We start from the raw sequence: 22,075 nt of genomic DNA, 5'->3' as shown, positions 1-22,075 counted from the left end.
GAGAAAAGCAGGTTAAATACAGATGGTATTTAACACCAAAGAAATTAGCCAAAATGTATGGAAATATGTCAATGAATTGTTGGAAATGTCAAGAAGAAGTGGGTTCATTTCATCATATTTGGTGGCTTTGTAAGAAGGCTAAGAACTTTTGGGATATGATTTACAATGAATTAAGGTTGATACTATAACAAAATATTCCCAAGACACCTGAAATGATGCTGTTAAGTATAATACCAGATACCACAGTGACCCAGAGATCTTTTTTGATGTACTCCACCACAGCCGCCAGATTGGTATATGCTAAGAGATGGAAAATGGTTGAGATACCAAATAAATCTGAGTGGATAGAAAAAATGATGGAACTAGTTGAAATGGCAAAACTTACAGCATTAATAAATCAAAAAGACGATAATGAACTTGCAACTGAATGGGAGGCATGGACAAATTACTGTATGAATGAACTTAACTGTGATATTAAGAAATTTATTTTGATCTAATTCTGATTTGTTGTAGGGGATATGGATGATTTGTTAAAACAGAATTAGACAATAATTACAAAGAGAGCAACAATGATAATAAAGAGATAGAGGAGGGGAGAGGGGAAGTCAAAGAAATATATATTTGATAAGAGAAGAAAACACTGTTACAATATAATTAATCACTGGTTATGTGTAATGGAAAAAAAATGATCTTGAAAAGAAAACATTATTGAATCAGCGGGTGGTGGTGGTGGGGAGAGGCAAGGGAGGGAAATGCCTCTCAAGTCACACTGATCACTGAAAATCTTTCTGGACTCCTGGATTCTGGGGTGGTTCCAGCAGGGGTTGTCCACAGGCTTCAAAGCATACCTGCCCAAGCAATAGGGCTAGCAACTTTTAAAAAAACCAGTAGCTGAATTTTGCAGTGCGTGTCATATGCTGTGGCTTAACCCAGGAGCCCTAGCCTACACATGTCTTTATTACTGTTGGGCATCTGTTTCTTGTTGATGAAACACTTGATTTTTAGGGTTGCCAGTTCCCTCTTCGCTACCGGCTGGAGGATTTTGGGGGTGGAGCCTGAAGAGGGCGGGGGTTTGGGGAGGGGAGAGACTTCAATGCCCTAGAGTCCAATTGCCAAAGTGGCCATTTTCTCCAGATGAGCTGATCTCTATCCGCTGGAGATCAGTTGTAATAGCAGGCAATCTCCAGCTAGTACCTGAATCTCATGCTGTAACATTATCTGAATACATTGACAATGACATTATACCGAGGGGTTTGAGAATGCAAAAATCACCAGCATTATATCGCTATGACAAGGACTTTAATGATAAATGGCTAGCCATTTTGAATAAGTGTACCGTTGATCTAATGATGCTCATAATAGAAAAATCTCTCAAGGAAACAGAATTAGCTGAAGAAGAGGCGGAAAAGTTAAAAACCGAAATTAAACCCACCATGTCAGATGAACAGTTTGATTCCCAATTAGTTCAATTGGAACAGGACTTAGCAAAATATGCTTCGGATATTGAGGCATATAAAAATCGCAAATTCCTGAGAGATCAGGAGGATTATGCCCAGGACAGAGTATATTTTTGGCAAGGAAAAAATACCAAGCAACAAACCTTTAGAGGCAGGGCCAGGGATAAGAGGAACTCCGAGTCGGAAGGTTCCTCTACTGAACTCAGCAACTCTAGCATCTCCAGTGGGAGATCTTATGGATCTTCATATTATCTACGCCCTAGCGGAAGGGATTTTTCTTACGCACCGAGACCCCAAAGGGGTCCTCGCCGGAAACCGATCTCGTAGTCAATTTGTCATCTCGAGCTCTCACGCCAGAAGAAAGAAGAATACTTAATTTGGGGCTAGGATTTGTTCCGACCCCCAATTATTCAGGATTCCAAACTCGAATCGATCTTTATAAATTATTTAGGAACATTAAACTTAAGGAGTTCTTTCAGGGACAGAGCGGTGAGAAGCCCAGATTTTGCCCCAAATCAACGTTTAATCCTAAAAATCCTAGCCATTATGTAAATACGTTCCAGTCTCTGGTTTTGCGAGACGTTGAGAAATTAGAGAAGCTTGTTGATTGGACTCTGCTTGCTTTATTCTCATCAGAGACGCGGAGTGCGCCGGCTGGGCACATTCGCGGTCTTGGAATCAGTGGAAACAGCTACCGCTTACCACTTCCTTGACACAACTTTGGGACACCTTCACATACATCAGCTCCAGTAGCGCTTGAAAGGACATATTCTCTCATGGAATTCGTTCCTCTGAGTAATTGATGGTTCCTTATTTGTGTTCACGTTATGTAATTTATGTCTTGCAATGCAGAGAATTATAACGGATGTTATAGGAATTTAGTAAACTATTGTGTTATTGACTTAAGGCCTTCATGCTGCTTTTTCCTAGCAGATAGCACCTGGAGGTTGGCAACCCTATTGATTTTCGTCATTTTAAGCACTCCCACAAGGCAGCAACCACAACAGCAGTCCCGTTCAGCGGCTTGGGGCTGCGCTGTTGCCTGCCGGAGAGTTCCTACGGCTCACCTCGCCTTTGGGTCACTCAAATAAATACTTGGAACAGGGCCCCAGTTGCACTGCAATTTTTATTTTTGGCATTGCAGTCCCCGCAGGGAAACCGACCGGCAGTGAATTGACAGAAGACAGAGGGGCCGGTTTGTTACTGTCTCTGAGACTCTAAACGTGTCCAATTTGGCTTCGGCTCCTTGTCCGCCGGACTACCCACCGTGCTCCCCTCCCTGACATTTCGGTGATCGGTTAGAAGAGAGAGGATTCTGAAAAGGGAAAGGTTATGGTGAGTGCCTGCTTTCTTGGTCAAGCAATCCAGTTAAAAAAAGAGAGAGAGAGATGCACCACTCCATAGATAACAGTTGTTAATTTCTAAGCCAAGAGTAGTAAAGATGACTAGGAATGGGGATTCGTTTGAGCCACGACCACAATTTGATCCAGGAATGAATGTTGTAATAATGAAAGATGGCAGCACCTCTAAGCATGTGCAGAGTGTTGTTTTTTTTCTCTTGCTGCAAAGACATCACAACCAGCCCCTACGTCATATCAAATCAAGGTCAAAACTCTCTGTCCGTGTCAACAGGCCAGACTAACCGTTGCTTGGAAGCTCTGCATGCAAATCTGATGTACATATGGTCTAATTGGCTACCAATAGAAAAACCCTCTGCACATGCATAGGTGTATTGTACATAGGGTTGCCAGGTCCCCCTTTGCCACCAGCGGCAGTTTTTGGGGTGGAGCCTGAGGAGGGCGGGGTTTGGGGAGGGGAGGGACTTCCCTGCCACAGAGTCCAATTGCCAAAGTGGCCATTTTTCTCCAGGTGATCTGATCTCTATCGGCTGAAGATCAGTTGTAATAGTGTGAGATCTCCAGCTAGTTCCTGGAGGTTGGCAACCCTAATTGTACATATGGAGCAATTCCTGGGCAGAGCTATTGTGTTGCAATTAGAGGGAGGCGGCTGACTGAAATTAAAGTGATTGTTAAATGAACAGGGTTGCCAGGCCCCTCTTCGCCATAGGTGGGAGGTTTTTGGGTTGGAGCCTAAGGAGGGGAGGGACTTCAATGCCATAGAGTCCAATTGCCAAAGCGGCCATTTTCTCCAGGTGAACTGATCTCTATCAGCTGGAGATCGGTTGTAATAGCAGGAGATCCCCAGCTCGTACCTGGAGTTTGGCAACCCTATACATCAAATAATTCCATTAGCAAAGCAAATGTCTCAGTTCAATGAAGCACTTCGGCTTAAAAACGAAATTCTGCCAATAGCAAAACAGTCACTCTTTTTATTTCTTTACGCAACTTGATCAGTGCATGTGATGGTACTTTGCAATGTAAGCAAGGAATGGGATAGTGTTGCAACCCAATTATCCGTAGAGCCCAACGACTGACAATTGAGAGGAGGTTGGATGAAACTAACAGCTCTTTTTTGATCAAAGATAGAACCGGGTGTGCAGCTCCATACCTAAGCACAGGCGGGAGACAGACACCCGCCCCCCAAGAGGCAAGCAGTATGATTTATAACTTTCAGGCAATTACGTTTTAAAAGGGAAAGGGAAAAGTCCCCTGTGCAAGCACCGGGTCATTCCTGACCCATGGGGTGACGTCACATCCCAAAGTTTTCTAGGCAGACTTTGGCTGTTACCGCACTAGATATTCCCAGCGATGTATTAAGAGTTTGGAAATATTATAAAAAATACTGTTCACACTTTCTATGTATTCCCACCGATATATTAAGAGTTTGAAACTGTTATAAAAAATACTGTGTGGTAACAGCCTTTGTTTACTGGGTGGTTTGCCAGTGCCTTCCCCAATCATCTTCCCTTTACCCCCAGCAAGCTGGGTACTCATTTTACCGACCTCAGAAGGATGGAAGGCTGAGTCGACCTTGAGCCGGCTACCTGAAATGAAGGGGGTTACCACATTATGTATTCCCAGCGATGTATTAAGAGTTTGAAAATGTTATAAAAAACATCGCTTTAAAAGGGTTTTTGGATGCCACGGCTAAAAAATGATTAGAAGACGTCTTCACAGCTAAAGGGGCCAAACAAAGTTCGAACAGTAGTTTTTTATAACAGTTTCAAACTCTTAATACATCGGTGGGAATACATAGAAAGTGCAAACAGTGTTTTGTGTAACATTTTCAAACTCTTAATACATCGCTGGGAATACATAATGGGGTAACCCCCCCAACTTCCGTCGGGATCGAACTCCGATCGTGAGCAGAGCTTTGGACTGCATTACTGCAGCTTACCACTCTGCGCCACGGGGCTCTTACTACGTTTTACGTTTTACAATAAAATATACTTTTAGAACATGCAGTGCTTCATTGTGCATTGTTCTCCATTTGCGACACATATTTCAGTGATCAGCGATTCTCTAAGCGCAGGCGCGTCTTCGCTTGTCAGTTTCACTAGCCGGGGAATACAGTGTACCTTATGTCAGATAAGAGAGTTCCGCGGGTCCCCGAGCTGGAGGGGAGAAAGAGAGCTTCAGCCTAGGAAAGGGGGGTTATAATGTGTGTATGTACTGCTTTCAGGCACTTCAAGTGAAGGGAGGGGAGGCTTTGCTTGGTGCTTGCGTGTCTGCTCATTCCCATGACCATGTGAATGCTGGGAACTTATTCATGAACACTTCAATAGTATGGTGTGAGCCAGTGTGGCGTGGTGGTTAGTGTGTCAGATTTGGATCTGGAAGACCCATTTTTGAAATCCCCATGAAGCTCGCTGGGTGACCTTGGCCCAGTCACTCTCTCTCGGCATAAGCTACCCTGCAGGGTTATTGTGAAGATAAAGGGAAGGGGGGGGGAATTCTGAGTTCCTAGGGGGGAATAAAAACATATCGATGCAGATTAATACAGAAGGAAGGCCTCTGCCTCAATGAGCATGCAAAACACATTTCAGTGAAACTGAAGGGAGGAGAAGTTGAGGTGGCAGAAAAATTCTCATTATCTAATGAACAATCTTTGGCTGTAGTAGAAGTGAGCACATGCTGTTGGGAAAATGGCCCCAATAGACTTGCTCGACGTAGGGTTGCCACAAACCTTCAATTTGTAAAAAAACACAATATCTGTGAAGCTCAATAAAACAACATATGCCTGTATTGTCTACTCGGACAGGCAGCGGCTCTCCAGGGTCTAGTTGTGGTCTTTCACACAATGTGCTACCAGGACCGTTTAAATGGAGATGCTGGGGATTGAACCTGGGACCTGCAGCCAAGCAGATGCTCTGCTACCGACCCACAGCCCCTCGCAATGTTCCTTCTTGGCTCAAGAGAATTTCCAGTGTTCACAAATGATGCCCTGCCCCCAGCTTCAATTGCTTTTAGAGAAAAGGGTTTGTCCAGGTGAATTCTTCAAATCCATTGGCTTATAAAGATGGAAAGTTGGCAACAGATGCTAGGGGCTGTTGCAAGATCCTTCGGCAATGTTTGCAGGACATTCATGATTCTGTGAGGGTGGAAAGTGACCTGCCCTGCAGGGTTGTTGTGAGGGCAAACATAGATCAAGGGAGAGCCTTGAGATGCGACAGCTTGCCTTCATGTTTACTTGCATCCCACAGTACTCAATACATACTGAAGACGACTGTTCGTTTCCTGTTTTCCTCATAGCATTTTGTCATCTTGAAATAAACCTCAAGAAGGTTCTCAACAGTACAGATAAAGATGACCAAAACCGAGGAGCTTCCCGACAGCCATTCGTCTGGGGAATTTTATGAGAAATATGAGCCAAAGGAAATCTTGGGAAGGTAAAAATATGGATCTGTTTGGCTAGAGATTGTGTTGCTCAACCCACAAAACTGGAATCAAACAATTGTGGCACTTAAAAGCTTCTGCCATAGTGTGTGTGTGTGTGTGTGTGTGTAGAGTGCCGTCAAGTCGGCGACCCCTTTTTGGGGTTTTCATGACAAGAGACTAACAGAGGTGGTTTGCTAGTGCCTTCCTCTGCACAGCAACCCTGGTATTCCTTGGTGGTCTCCCATCCAAATACTAACCAGGGCTGATCCTGCTTAGCTTCTGAGATCTGACGAGATCAGGCTAGCCTGGGCCATCCAGGTCAGGGCTTCTGCCAGAATAAAACTATTTAAAAACCATCCTGATTCAAACAGGGAACAGCCAGGCGTATCTGAGAAGCACACAAGTAGGGTATGAAGGCAACAACCCTTTCCTTTTTTACCCCCCTGGCCTTAACTTGCATTCAGAGGTACACTGCCACAGAACGTGGAAGTTCCATTCATAGGGTTGCCAGCTGCGGGTTGGGAAATACCTGGAGATTTTGGGGGCAGAGCCTGAGGAGAGGGGGGTTTGGGGAGGGGAGGGACTTGAATGCCATAGAGTCCAATTGCCAAAGCGGCCATTTTCTCTAGATGAACTGATCTCTATCAACTGGGGATCAGTTGTAATAGCAGGAGATCTCCAGCTAGTACCTGGAGATTGGCAACCGTAGCTCATCCAGCTGGTTTAATTTTTTTTTTTAAATAAGTATGTTTTAATATGGCTACTGATAAAAATGTGGGAACGATGCTCTCTTCAGATGGATTTGCATAATGCCACTTTTGTTTGTCTCTTCTTCCAGAGGGGTAAGCAGCGTGGTTCGCCGGTGCATCCATAAAATTACCAGGGAAGAATTTGCTGTTAAAATTATAGACATCACAGCTGGGAATTTGTCACCAGAAGAAATTCATGAATTGCGAGAAGCCACTCTGAAGGAAATAGACATCCTCCGGAAGGTGTCTGGACACCCCAATGTCGGTAAGTCAGATGTTCCCATTGCCAAAACTGAGTAGCTCAGTTCTCATACCCAGAAAAGACAACTCTGGCTTTGGAAACTCCTGGAGATTTGGGGGTGGGGGTGGTTGGGAAAGTGGGAGATTGGGGAGAGGCGGGAACTCAGAAAGGATGTGATGTAGGGTTGCCAACCTCCAGGTCATAGCAGAAGATCTCCTGCTATTACAACTGATCTCCAGCCGATAGAGATCAGTTCACCTGGAGAAAATGGCCGCTTTGGCAATTGGACTCTATGGCATCGAAGTCCCTCCCCTCCCAAACCCTGCCCTCCTCAGGCTCCGCCCCAAAAACCTCCCACCGATGGTGAAGAGAGACCTGGCAACCCTAATGTAATGTCATAGAGACCACCTTTTGAAGCTGCCGTTTCCTCCAGGGGAACAGATCTCTGTAGTCTGGAGATAGGGTTGCCAACCTCCAGGTACTAGCTGGAGATCTCCTGCTACTACAACTGATCTCCAGCCGACATAGATCCGTTCACCTGGAGAGAATGGCTGCTTTGGCAATCGGACTCTATGGCATTGAAGTCATTCCCCTCCCCAAACCCTGCCCTCCTCAGGCTCCACCCCAAAATATCCAAGTATTTCCCAACCCGCAACTGGCAAGGTTATCTGGAGATCAGCTGTAATCTGAGAAGAAATCCAGGCACCGCTTAGGGGTGCTGTACTACGTGATGATCATTTACAATGGCTGTAAATGGGAATATCACAGTCTGCATAGTTCTATTAAGCAGTATAATTCTTGTAGTGGATAAGAAATATTCCATCTTGGTTTAAAAACCCTGGTTGATGCAGTCAATACCTGTTGATACATTCCCCTTCAGCAATTTCATGTTGGGGGTTTCCCAGTAGATTTCCAAATGCTTTTGAACGTTGCCGTTTTTACGTCCGATTTCTGTCTGTTCTTTCCGTTCCAGCTAGCAGTTGTGTACTTAATGGTACGCAGAAATGTTGCTAGCAAGTGTCTGGGGCCTGTTTGTCATTCTTGAACAAAGGCTTGTGATTCCTGGAAGCGTTTCTCATCGCCGAGGGGGCTGGCAAAGCTTGCAAAGCTTTGCTTTGCCTTCCCTAACTGGAGTGTGCTTGCAAAGCTTTGTGCTTGCAAAGTGTGCTTGCAAAGCTTTGCTGGAGAAATGCAGTTAACGCGGTCTGTTCCAAGGCAGAATCCGGGATGATGACTTCTTCTTTATATTGTGCCATCAATCAGTGTGCATTCCCAGAGTTTTATGAGCCAGTGAGGTGGCAGGTTTTGAGCATATTGTCAATTACTCCATTGTTTGCTAGTCTAAATTTTATAGAGGCACAGTCATTAGGAATTTCTGCTCCAGGCGGCTGGAGGGCCCGCCCTGAGCTGTTCTAGGTGGATTCTGACATCTGATATAAACAAAATCAGTCCTGTCATTATGGCTTCCCCTAAGAAACACAGGAATGGTAATTTAGTGTGTAGGGTTGCCAGGTTGCCACCGGCGGGAGGTTTTTGGGGCGGAGCCTGAGGAGGGCGGAGTTTGGGGAGGGGAGGGACGTCAATGCCATAGAGTCCGATTGCCAAAGTGGCCATTTTCTCCAGGGGAACTGATCTCCATTGGCTGGAGATCAGTTGTAATCGCAGGAGATCTCCAGCTACTACCTAGAGGTTAGGAAAACGGAACAGGGGCAACAGTCATGTACAAAAAAGTGCAATTTATATAAGCTACTGAAGTGAAAACATGTACAATATTGTACTCAACAAGGTAACCACACAACAAACTTACAATCAATATGTACAATATATATAGCAAGGAGCCACAATGATTTTCCAAAAGTCTCAGCGGAGTAACAGTAGCAATCCAGTTTCTGTGTACAAAATTTCATAAGGAGCCACAATCTTCCATAGGATACGGCCGTTTCAGATTCACAATGATATGGAATCCTTCTTCAGTCCTTCAAATATTGCTTCCAAAAAGTGTGCTATCATACACAAACTTGATACCATCCCATGTAGGGTAAGCATAAATCAGGTTACAAAAAGATGTCAGCAGAGCATCATTAAGCATTTGAAGGACTGAAGAAGGATTCCATATCATTGTAAATCTGAAATGGCCGTATCCTATGGAAGATTGTGGCTCCTTATGAAATTTTGTACACAGAAACTGGATTGCTACTGTTACTCCGCTGAGACTTTTGGAAAATCATTGTGGCTCCTTGCTATATATATTGTACATATTGATTGTTAGTTTGTTGTGTGGTTACCTTGTTGAGTACAATATTGTACATGTTTTCACTTCAATAGCTTATATAAATTGCACTTTTTTGTACATGACTGTTGCCCCTGTACTGTTTTCCTAACCTAATTGGTATTAGTATAGAGGTGCCTTTTTCTTCTCCACTACCTAGAGGTTGGCAACCCTATTAGAGTGTAACTGTAAAATCCTATTTTGGAGGTGAATATGTGTCAGGCTTCAGGATCTGTTTACTGTCATTAGTTAATATCCTTTAACTATCCTGACCTAATCACATCAGTTTGGTTAAACAGGGATTTCCCCCCCCCCCCACACACACACACAATGTATCCTTATGAACCAAGTGGTAATTTTTAAGCTGCGTTCATGACTGTGAGAATAGAACCAGGGGAGGCCATTAATCTGGAACTACTAAAGAGGCAGTAGAAAGTGTGTTGCATGGCTTCAGCTGTTTATTCTGAGCTAGGGATCCAAGGAAACCGTTCTTTATTTTACTCACCTGCATCTCAAGTATTGATTTGTAGTGGTATGCATCGTTTGAATAATAGAGATTATAACCCACGAAAACGAACATTAAGATCAATCAAATCTATCAGCAGATCTGCAAGCCGCAGACAAACAGAGGCCTCCCTCTCAAAAGCCTAGAGGAACAAGAACATATTTGTCAGTTTCCTAAAAGATGCGAGCAATGGGATCCCTCTTACCTCTTAAGGGCAAGGAGCATTTCAAGCCACTGGGGCTGGGGCCATGAAGACCCCTGTTCCTTGTGCATGATAAACTAGCATGCATCAGGAAGTCTTAACTCACAATTGGGCTGATACAGGGGCAGACAGTCTGAACCCAGGCAACTTAGAGCTTTACAAGGCACCCCAAAAGGAGGCCATAACAGTTTACAGTTTTACAGCACAATGCATGTTATGTTTGCAGGAGTGATATGTGGTTACAACATGAGCACACATTCTTAAGATACTGTTTTATTTCCAGTCCAGCTGAAGGACAGCTTCGAATCTCACACCTTCTTCTTCTTGGTGTTTGACCTGTAAGTACCAAACATTTTGGGACTAACATGCACCATTCAGTGAACACATGCAGGCAAGCATTTATGGAGATAGTACGTTTTGCACAAATTTGCAAGACAACCATTTTCAAGACGGCCATGTGAATTTAAGAGATGGATCTGCCAGCAAGGCAGTAAAAACATTATTAAAGTGCAACTGTGCATACTCCGAACACCAGCAAAGCATTTTTTTAAAATGTACTAAAGTGCAACTATACCAATCCGAATGCCAGCAAGACATTTTTATGCCAGTTTGATGACGGAGTCAGATGACCTCCAAGGTGGTGACTGAGGACCAACCTAGATGTGACAGGATGCGGAGGAGAGGTCTTACCACAGAGTTGTGGTCAAGGGGTGCCCCTCCCACACTTTAGCTCACTGCTGTTTCTTGAAGCATTTTTCACAGACTCCAGTGCCAGGAAGGAGCCAGGATTGAGGATGGCAAGGAAGGCTGCGGAAGGGAACCAAGTTTAGCTCTTTTCGCTCAAGCTGTTTTGGTTAGAATAGAATAGACATTTTATTTGTAGAAGAAGAAGAGTTGGTTTTTATATGCCAACTTTCTCTACCACTTAAGGCAGAATCAAACCGGCTTACAATCGCCCCTTCCAACAGACACCCTGTGAGGTAGGTGGGGCTGAGAGAGCTCTTAATAGAACTGTGACTAGCCCAAGGTCACCCAGCTGGCTTCAGGTGGAGGAGTGGGGAAACCAACCTGGTTCACCAGATTAGCCTCTGCTGCTCATGTGGAGAAGTGGGGAATTGAACCCGGTTCTCCGGTTCAGAGTCCACCGCTCCAAACCACTGCTCTTAACCACTACACTCTGCCCTGTCCTGACAGAACTGGGCTCAGGGTGGCTAACATCATAATTAAATTTACACAGTAAATACAAATTTAAAATACAGTTAAAAACAATGCCAAATTAAATTACCTATGGATGGCGCCATGCCCACTGTTTTGCTATAGAGAGGAATGTTCCTGCATGGTGGCCGTGATCCAAACGGCAAGGTCTATGTTATCAAAGGGGAAGGAGACAGAAGACAAAGGGGAAAACACAGGGGAGAGGGGTCGGGAAGGAAGGGGAAGGGAGGCTAGCTCAAAGATGTATTACTGTCGCTCGGATTGCCAACCTCCAGGTCCCAGCTGGAGAACTCCTGCTATTACAACGGATCTCCAGCCGATAGAGATCAGTTCCCCAGGAGAAAATGGCCGCTTTGGCAATTGGACTCTATGGCACTGGAGTCCCTCCCCTCCCCAAACCCCACCCTCCTCAGGCTCCACCCCAAAAACCTCCCGCTCGTAGCGAAGAGGGACCTGGTAACCCTAGTGTACATAGCTGTCCTCAACCATAGACCTGGTGGAGCATCTCTGTCTTGCAGGCCCTGCAGAAATGGGCCAAGCCTGCAGGGTGCAAGTCTGATTTGACAGAGAGCCAGGACTCAGGTTGCCAGTCCTGGAGCCAGGACTAGGGTTGCCAACCCTGGGTTGTACAATACCTGGAGATTTTGGGGCTGGAGCCTGAAGAGGGTTTGGGGAGGGACTTCAGTGCCCTAGAAGTCATCTTCCAAAATGACCATTTCCTCCAGGTGAGCTGATCTCTGTCGCCTGGAGATCGGTTGTAATAGCGGGAGATCTCCAGCCGTCAGCTGGAAGTTGGCAACCCTAGCCAGGACTGGACAGCCTTGGCTCTGGTCAAGGACAGCCAGACAGTCTTGAACCAGGGATCACTAATAGATTATTCCCTGCAAACCTGTTTGGCAGGACAACTCTGGATGCCAATTTTATAGATCCTCAGCAGCTTGATCGACTCAAAGTTGATGTGTAGGGCTGTGTGCCCCCCCCATCTAGTACTGCTTTTATTTATTTTTAGTTTCCAAAGTATTGATGTACATATTGGAGCATAGCAGACTGAAATTGTTATTCATCTAAACATCTGCAAGCAACAGCCAAGAAACTACTTGAGGAGGGGCTGTAGCTCAGTAGTAGAGCCTCTGCTTGGCATGCAGAAGGTCCCAGGTTCAATCCCCGGCATCTCCAGTTAAAGGCACTAGGCAAGTAGGTGATGTGAAAGACCTCTGCCTGAGACCCTGGAGAGCTGCTGCCGGTCTGAGTAGACAATACTGACTTTGATGGACCGAGGGTCTGATACAGTATAAGGCAGCTTCATGTGTACTTAATTCTTTTGCATGGCACATGTCATGAAGGTCACATAAGGGAGAGTCAATCTAGCAGCTGGGGTTCTGTAAAGTTGGCATCCAGAGTCGTCCTGCCAACCAAGTTTGCTTTCGTCAGGCAAAGCCAGTTGTTTGGATGGCTTACATGAGTTGCCATTAAGGAAGATTCTGGGATTGGTTAAAGGTAACGTAAGGAGTTCAGATTTCAAAGTGTGAGAGAAGGACAGTAACCTAAAGGGGGTGGGGGAGTCTCCTGTTCAGAAGCAAGACGGATTTGTGAATGGAATTTCATGTCGACCCAAAGACAGGAATTGACAATAAAACAACCGGCCTTTCTATAGGCCTATGGTTGTGGCTGCATTTGGAATGCTGTGTCTCTAACATTACATTGTAAATAGGTTTGCCAGCTCCAGGTTGACAGCATTATATCCCATTGAAGTCCCTCCCCTCCCCAAATCCCGCTCTCCTCAGGCTCCACCCCCGAAATCTCCAGGTATTTCCCAACCCTACTGGAAAGTCTTTCATGGTCCTTTCCGCCCTTTGAGATTTTATTCGTTTCAGAGGAGAAGAGGGGGGGGGTCTTTCTTCAAACGGGTTCATTTGTCTGTTTCTTTTCCTTTTGAAGGAGTCTTGAGCCCTAAACAGGCAAACCCCCAAACCTCACACAAGTCCCTAGATGCCTAAAAATAGAATCGAAGAATCTTTGTAGCAGCAAAGACCTTAGCAAAGGTTACGGGAAATCTGAGCAATCGGCCCCGGGTCGGGACACAGAACAGCTGCGCCCTGCCCTACTCTCTGGGTTTGAGATTGGCAGGGAGTGTTTATGGTCAATTCCTGGAACTGGCACAGAATATTAAATTACAATGTACCGGCTGGAAATGAGAACATCTGAAGAGCTTTGAGGCCCATCTAATCTAGCATCCTGGTTTTAACCGTGGCGGGTTCTGATGAAAAATCTGAAGAAAGAGAGGTGTCAGCTGGCATCCAGGCATAAGGGGCAACGAAGGAGCAGGATATCTCTGTAGAGCTAAAAAGCGCCAAGATTGTCTACAACACTGGTTTGAATTTTGAAAGAAAGGGGGTCGTGCTATCTCTTAAGCAGTGACACCCCCCTCTATTGCCAGAGCTGCCCTTTCATGTTGTTTCTCTCTCTCTCTCTCTCTTTTTTACTGAGATAATGCTAAGATTCAGTTGCCTTATTTTTTTCAAGCACCTTTTCCTCCCTAAACGCAGAATGAAAAGAGGGGAACTCTTTGATTACCTCACAGAGAAAGTGACCTTGAGCGAGAAGGAAACCAGGTAAGGGGTTTCAACCCTCTGTACGCGAAATGGGGATGATAATATTGGCCTCCCCTACAGGGCTGTTGCAGCCCTGACCTGGATGGCCCAGGCTAGCCTGATCCCCTCAGATCTCAGAAGCTAAGCAGGGTCGGCCCTGGTTAGTATTTGGATGGGAGACCTCCAGGGAATACAAGGGTTGCCGTGCAGAGGAAGGAACTGGCAAACCACCTGTTAGTCTCTTGCCATGAAAACCCCAAAAGGGGTCGCCATAAGTCGGCTGCAACTTGAAGGCACTTTACACACACACACACACAGGGCTGTTGCAATGATTGCCAAGATCATGCACAGGAAGACTATTTCTTTTTGCATATCCTTGTCCCTTCATCTGCATACTTCTTGGGTTTGGCATTTTGGTCATTCTACAGTGTGACATGGGTAGGGAATCAGCTTTTATATATTCATGCACTAATTGGAACACAGTTCTGGAAAACTAATGTGCTATGAACGAAAGCATCAAAGGGGAGGGGCTGTGGCTCAGTGGTATAGCATCCGCTTGGCATGCAGAAGGTCCCAGGTTCAATCCCCAGCATCTCCAGTTAAAGGGACTAGGCAGGTAGGTGATGTGGAAGACCTCTCTCTGAGACCCTGGAGAGCCGCTGCTGGTCAGAGTAGACAATACTGACTTTGATGGACCCAGGGTCTAATTCAGTATAAGGCAGCTTCATTTGTTCATGTGTACTCCTTTGAGAAGGGAATTTGTCTGTGTATTGTATTTTTGTCCCACCCTTCCTCCACGGAGCTCACGGCAGAATACATGGTACTCTGTTCCTACATTTTGCCTTCACAACATCCCTGCAAGACAGTTTAAGCTGACAGAGAGTGACTGGCTCAAGGTCACCCACTGGCCTTTTTAACAGGATTTGAACCCGGGACTCCCTGGTCCTAATCTAACAATGCACCACACCGACTTTAGTTCCAAGGAGACTCCTGATGCCCCTTTAATATGCTGCTGAACATATGAGGCTGCCATAATCTAAGTCCGCCTGTTCATGTATAGGGTTGCCAACCTCCAGGTCATAGCTGGAGATCTCCTGCTATTACAACTGATCGCCAGCTGATAGAGATCAATTCCCCTGGAGAGAATGGCCACTTTGGCAATTGGACTCCATGGCGTTGAAGTCCATCCCCTCCCCCAAACCCCTCCCCCAAACTCCTCAGGCTCCTCCCCAAAAACCTCCTGCCGGTGGCGAAGAGGGACCTGGCAACCCTATTCCTGTAGCTCTAGCTGCAGCTTTTCAACAGAGGAAGGTCTTTCTTAACATCTGCTACTCTAGAGCTTTTAACTGGATTGAACCTGGGACCTTCTGCATAGAAAGCAGGTGCTCTGCTATTGACTTAAGGCCTTACCCAAAGAACTGTCTTGTATTGACTACAGTATTTGCGGCTTCTAACTCAGTATTGTCTGCTCTGACTGGCAGTGGCTGTCTGGGGCCCCAAGCAGAGAAAGGCTGTTTCCCAACACCTGCAACTCGTGTTCCTTCTAATGGAAATATGGTGGAAACTGCTGTCAAGTCATTGCTGACTTATGCTGACCCAGTAGGGTTTCAAGGCAAGAGATGGTTTTTGCCATTGCCTGTCTCTACGTAGCACCCCTGGACTTCCTTGGTGGTTTCCCATCCAAGTACTAATGGCCGCTTTGGCAATGGGACTCTATGGCATTGAAGTCCCTCTCCTCTCCCAACCCCCCTCCTCGGGCTCTGCCCCCCCAAACCTCCCAGTATTTCCCAACCCAGAGCTGGCAACCCTGCCTGCTTAGCATCCACGATCTGAGATCGAGCTAGCCTGTGCTGTCCAGCTCAGGGCTCCGATGGAGTTACCTGGGATTAAACTGGGAATTTTTGTATGTGCTCTGCCAACAAACTATGGGCAAAAATGGGAGACAATATTGTATTTTTTCCCCTTTTGGAAAGTTCAATTTAGCTGACCGAAGAGTTCTTTCCTCCTTTCAGAAAGATCATGCGTGCCCTCCTGGAAGTGATCCAGTACCTTCATTCCATGAACATCGTTCATCGAGACCTGAAGCCGGAAAACATCCTCCTGGACGATGACATGAACATCAAGCTGACCGACTTTGGCTTCTCATGTCAGCTGCAGAGAGATGAAAAACTCAAAGGTGACATGAGCTGCTTATTGCTAGGGTTGCCAACCTCCAGGTAACAGCAGAAGATCTCCTGCTATTAACTGATCTCCAGCCGATAGAGATCAGTTCACCTGGAGAAAACAGCTGCTTTGGCCATTGGACTCTACGGCATTGAAGTCCCTCCCTTCTCCAAACCCCACCCTCCTCAGGCTCCGCCCCAAAAACCTCCCGCCGATGGCAAAGAGGGACCTGGCAACCCTACTTATTGCAGAGACATGGGGGGGCTGTTTGGGTCCCCCCTAGGTCTAGAAGGATAAGGAGGCCCTTAAGCACACGTTGTCAGATGCTGCTGCCCTGCAATCCGAAGATCTGGATTGCGTACATCTTGAACCAGCTTGAATACTTCTCGTTTTGAATTATTTATTCTGCTTTTCCCGGTTATTTAAATAACTTACTCTGGTTTTGCAAGTCTTGCGGAGAAGCTATGTATTTTTGATAGCAGGTGCTTTGTTTTGAAATTCTAGTCAGGTGGCAGCCACACACATGGTCCTGCATGAAGCTCCCTTATACTGAATCAGACCATGGGTCCGTCAAGGTCAGTATTGGGCTCCTCTAAACGGCAGCGGCTCTCCGGGATCTCAGGTAGAGGTCTTTCACATCACCAGGGATGCCAGGGATTGAACCTTCTGCACATAAAGCAAAGGCTCTTCCACTGAGCCACAGCCCCTCCCCTTAGGTAAGCTGCAATAAAAATGCAGGCCCTTCTGATGTGAGAATGATCCGACCAATGGAGAACCGTCTCTGACTTTCACATATTGATTTGAACTTAAGCCATAAGAGCAGTCTTTTTAATCAGATCAAAATCCCAGTTATTCCAGCATTCTTCCCCCCCCCCCCACCCCCAACAATGGCCAGCCAGATGCCTTTGGGAAGTTCATAAAGGGCACAAACCTTCTTCAGCTGTTGTGTGTGTGTAAAGTGCCTTCAAGTCGCAGCCGACATATGGCGACCCCTTTTTTAAGTTTTCATGGCAAGAGACTAACAGAGGTGGTTTGCCAGTGCCTTCCTCTGCACAGCAACCCTGGTGTTCCTTGGTGGTCTCCCATCCAAATACTAACCAAGGCCGACCCTGCTTAGCTTCTGAGATCTGACGAGATCAGGCTAGCCTGGGCCATCCAGGTCAGGTGTTACCCCACAGTACTTAGTATTCAGAGGCATACTGGCTTTGAACATGGTGCTTCTGTTCCTAGCTTTCATGACTAAGAAAAACAAGAAGAATCCTGCCGCAGTAAGGCCTGTCTTGGTTCCATAAGCTGGCTAGGGAGGGTGACAGCTCTAAAAAAATTAAATAATATAAAGGCACAAAAAGTTTAAGTCAACAAAATCCTATTGCTTTTCTTGCAGAGATCTGTGGAACTCCTGGCTACTTGGCGCCTGAAATATTAGAATGTTCCATGGATCCAGACCATCCAGGTTACGGGAAGGAAATTGACATGTAAGCAAAACGGCGTGGCCACCTATTTTTGCATGTATAAGAAAAAGGCCATCAAGTCACACCTGACTTATGGCAACCCAGCAGGGTTTCAAGGCAAGAGACTAACAGAAGTGGTTTGCCGTTGCCTACCTCTGCCTAGCAAGCCTGGATTTCTTTGGTGGTCTCCCAGACAAGTACTAACCAGGTCCAACCCTGCTTAGCTGTCGAGATCGATGAGGTCAGGCTAACCTATGCTAACCAGGTCAATTTGCAGTTTGTTCAGGAAACAGAAATCACACACACACAGAGATGCAAGCTGTACTGAAAACATTCATTTTTCAAAATGAGAAGCAAACATAACATGGAAAAGAAAGTGATGTGGTATTTTTTTTCTCCAGCAGCCATCTAAATGGGGGGGTGTTGCTTGTTCCCAGGTGGAGCACAGGTGTCATCATGTACACATTGCTGGCTGGATCGCCACCCTTCTGGCACCGGAAACAGATGCTGATGCTGCGGATGATCATGAGCGGAGATTACAAGTTCGGCTCCCCGGAGTGGGACGACCAGTCGGATACGGTCAAAGATCTGGTAGGTGACCCTGAAGCCAGGAGGGTTACGTGTCCTCGCAACACTCCGACGCTTGACATTACAAACGCTTGATGTATTGCAGAGCAGAAAGAACAGCATTTCCATCTCCGGAACCAACCAATCCCCTCCTCCCCAATTGTAGTGGTTAAGAGCAGTGGTTTGGAGCGGTGGACTCTGATCTGGAGAACTGGGTTTGATTTCCCCACTCCTCCACATGAGCGGCAGAGGCTAATCTGGTGAACTGGATTTGTTTCCCCAGTCCTACACACGAAGCCAGTTGGGTGACCTTGGGCAAGTTACAGCTCTGTTGGAGCTCTCTCAGCCCCACCTACCTCACAGGGTGTCTGTTGTGGGGAAGGGAAGGGAAGGTGATTGTAAGCCGGTATGAGTCTCCCTTAAGAGGAAGAGAAAGTCGGCATATAAAAACCAACTCTTTTTCTTCTACCCCACTCCTCCACATGAGCGGCAGACACTAATCTGGTGAACCGGGTTGGTTTCCCCACTCCTCCCCATGAAGGCTGCTGGGTGACACTGGGCTAGTCACAGCTCTCTTAGAGCTCTCTCAGCCCCACCTACCTCACAGGGTGTCTGATGTGGGGAGGGGAAGGGAAAGTGATTGTATGCCGGTTTGAGTCTCCCTTAAGTGGCAGAGAAAGTCGGCATATAAAAACCAACTCTTCTTCTTGTGCTTTCCCTTGTAGATTGCCCATTTCCTGGTGGTGAAACCAGAACGTCGCTACACTGTGGAGGATGCTCTCGCTCACCCGTTCTTCCAACAATACGTAGTGGAAGAAGTCCGACACTTCAGCCCATTCCGGAAATTTCGGGTACCCACGCTTATCCCTGCTTTCTTATAACCAGGGCTGCCCAGCAACGACTCTGTGCTAGACTGCTCATCCAGCTTTAAAACTGGTTTGATCACCATGGCTTTGAACACATGAAGCTGCCTTAGTTTTAAAAGGACCAGGCAGCAGGTGATGTGAAAGACCTCCGCCTGAGACCCTGGAGAGTCGCTGCCGGTCTGAGCAGACTCTACCCGCCCTGATGGCCCAACCATCAGGGCGGGTAGAGTCTGCTCAGACCGGCAGCGACTCTCCAGGGTCTCAGGCGGAGGTCTTTCACATCACCTGCTGCCTGATCCTTTTAGAACTGGGGGTGCCAGGGATTGAACCGGGGACCTTCTCCGTGCCGAGCAGATGCTCTTATCATTAAGCCATGGCCCCTCCCAGTCAATAATGGGAACAGGGCTGAGAATTGTTCCGCATAGAGTTGTACGCCGCTATCATATGCTGGTTTTATGGCCCTTTCAACTCCCACGGCTTCCACCAAAGAATCTTGGGAAGTGGAATTTTCTAAGGATGGTAACAATGGATAAGACTCCTGGCCCCCTTTCACAAAACTGCTGTTCTTTGGGAAATGGGATTTTATGTCTCTGTGTGTGCGTGTTGGGTGTGTGTATATACAGGTAGAGTATCACTTATCTGGACGTCTCATATACGAACTGGTCTGAAAACCGGACCCTTTGAGCTAGCATGCAGGAGGATCCGTGCTGCCTGCTTTCAGTGTTTCCTCTTACCTAAAAAAAATTAAAATACAGTGTACACTGCATCCCAGGTGGAGACTGAAAGCCTGCCGTGGTTAGTTAGTTTGTTGTTGCTCTTGTTTATCAGCTGACACAGATATTCTGTTTAGATTAGTTACACCTTTGCCTTCTGATGGTTCAATGTACACATTATTAAAAATATTGTTTAAAATTACATTCAGCCCGTGTGTATAAAGTGTATATAAAACATAAAAGAATTTGGATCCCACTTCCAAAATCTCTCATTATGCATATGCAAAAATTCCAAAATGTTCCAGTGTACAGAAAGATACGAAATACGGACCGCTGCTGGTCCCCAGCAGTCTGGATAAGGGATACTCTGCCTCTATGTGTGTGCATACACACACACACACACACACACACACACACACGTGTGCCATTGCAAAACTACATTTATCAAGATCCTTCTGGTGTAAGTGCTCATAATTCAGGGGGCTTGAAACTGGTTTAAATGTGTGGTATAGGTTGCTGTCAAAACCAGACCAAACCTTGCATAGATTTGGCTTTGCCCATTCATTCAGTCTGGGAACACATGCCAAAGAAACCACCCTACTGTGTGCTTAATGAACAGTTAGTAATAGCAAACCGAGGTGAGGTAGTTACCCTGGATTCCTGACCACACAATCTATAGAGGGGGATCTGTGCATAGCTCAGGTTACTGTGCTTGTGAGCCTTGAATACCCATTGGAGGTTGTACATTTTTATCGCACCCCCTTCCTCCAAGGAACTCAGGGTGGCTCAAAAAAGTGCCATACGGCAGGTGGTACATGCTGTAAATTTGCTAGCAAAAGAGCCACGCACTATGGCTATGGATCTTTATGGTGGACATATAGTTGAACGCACAGAGCCCCGTGGCGCAGACTGGTAAGCTGCAGTCAAAAGCTCTGCTCACGACCTGAGTTCGATCCTGACAGAAGTTGGTTTCAGGTAGCCGGCTCAAGGTTGACTCAGCCTTCCATCCTTCCGAGTACCCACCTTGCTGGGGGTAAAAGTGTAGACGGCTGGGGAAGGCCATGGCAAACCACTCCGTAAACATAATCTGCCTAGTAAACGTCGGGATGTGACGTCACCCCATTGGTCAGTAATGTCCCGGTGCTTGCACAGGGGACTACCTTTACCTTTTTATATTTGAACAGATCCAGGGAACCCTGTGTTGGGTAATATTCAAAGTCTCTTAAACTGGAATCAGTTAATCCGTTAGTTAAGAGACAATTCAGTCCTCCTGAAATCTGTCGATATTCCCAAGCAGCTGCTGATTTTAAGGCTAGGAGTTTGGTTTCCCTCTAGGTCATCTGCTTGACGGTCTTGGCGTCGGTCCGAATCTACCTCAACTATCGTAACGTCAAGCCGGTCACCATGGAGGTGATGCAGCGCGACCCGTACGGCTTGAAACCCGTCCGTAAGCTGATCGACGCCTGCGCCTTCCGGATCTATGGCCACTGGGTGAAGAAGGGAGAGGCGCAGAACAGGGCGGCTCTGTTTGAAAACACACCCAAAGCAATCCTGTTCAGCTTGGCTGCTGAGGAAGAGTTCTTTTGAGTTTGAATGTGGCGACAGCACCGGCCTTCGACTGTTATTAACCGCTAAGGCAGGGAGAAAAAAAAAGGTGATATGTACTTTCTTTGTTCAGCAGCCTGATACTTAGCAGAAGGAGCCAGAATGCAGAAGCCTTCCCCTAGGCCATTTATGCAGGGTCAGTTTTGATGCTCGCTCAAAGCTCTTTTTTTAAATGCGACCTTTAAAATGCCTATTCACGGTCCAGGCAAAAGGAGAGATTCCACCCCCCACACTCGCCTGCTCCTTCGTTCCCTCCATTAGCAACTGCCATTTGCATAGCTAATGAGGGGCTGTGATTTTGCATGCTTCCTTGAGGGGATTCTTCGAGGCGGGGGCAGAACAAACACAAAAGATTGCGCTGAAGGGGCTCTTAAGAAATGCGAAGCTGGTATGCGCCGGCTTCCCAGTCACTTCATAAATGATGGTTCAGCGTGAAAAACGAAAAAACAACAACACGGGGCACTTCAGACTGGAACGCGCTGATAATTACCAAGCATAAATGGCCTGTAGTGTTAAAACATTTTATTTCCTTTCAATCTCTCTCATTTTGTTTGAAGGACTTGAGGGGTAAGTAGACGCAAACTGCTACGTTCCCCTGCCCTGCTAGCCAAATGAAATAATATTAAAATACTATTTGCAATCATCCACTACTTCAGGGGTCCCCAACCTTTTTGAGTCCGCAGGGCACGTTTGGAATTCTGAC

The 22,075-nt window shown here is 46.4% G+C and overlaps 1 protein-coding gene across 1 annotated transcript; it reads left to right on the top strand.

Moving 5' to 3' along the window:
• Positions 1-6,113: 6,113 nt before the first annotated feature.
• PHKG1 (phosphorylase kinase catalytic subunit gamma 1) lies at positions 6,114-21,382 on the top strand. Its single transcript, XM_056865178.1, has 9 exons — positions 6,114-6,246; positions 7,074-7,249; positions 10,485-10,539; positions 13,963-14,028; positions 16,020-16,183; positions 17,555-17,645; positions 18,059-18,212; positions 18,914-19,039; positions 21,103-21,382. Exons 1-9 carry the CDS (start codon positions 6,164-6,166, stop codon positions 21,352-21,354), a joined length of 1,167 nt encoding a protein of 388 aa, XP_056721156.1. The 5' UTR covers positions 6,114-6,163; the 3' UTR covers positions 21,355-21,382.
• The last annotated feature ends 693 nt before the right edge of the window (positions 21,383-22,075 follow it).

Source organism: Euleptes europaea, chromosome 19, assembly GCF_029931775.1.
Source record: "Euleptes europaea isolate rEulEur1 chromosome 19, rEulEur1.hap1, whole genome shotgun sequence".
Classification (NCBI taxonomy): Eukaryota; Metazoa; Chordata; class Lepidosauria; order Squamata; family Sphaerodactylidae; genus Euleptes; species Euleptes europaea.
This window is presented reverse-complemented; position numbering and strand designations above follow the sequence as displayed.

Excerpts from the sequence above, each read along its gene's own strand:
- PHKG1 (XM_056865178.1), top strand. The coding sequence starts at position 6,164 with ATGACCAAAACCGAGGAGCTTCCCGACAGCCATTCGTCTGGGGAATTT. Across the intron at positions 14,029-16,019 it reads TTGAGCGAGAAGGAAACCAG|AAAGATCATGCGTGCCCTCC; the intron begins GTAAGGGGTTTC and ends TCCTCCTTTCAG. Across the intron at positions 19,040-21,102 it reads GCCCATTCCGGAAATTTCGG|GTCATCTGCTTGACGGTCTT; the intron begins GTACCCACGCTT and ends GTTTCCCTCTAG.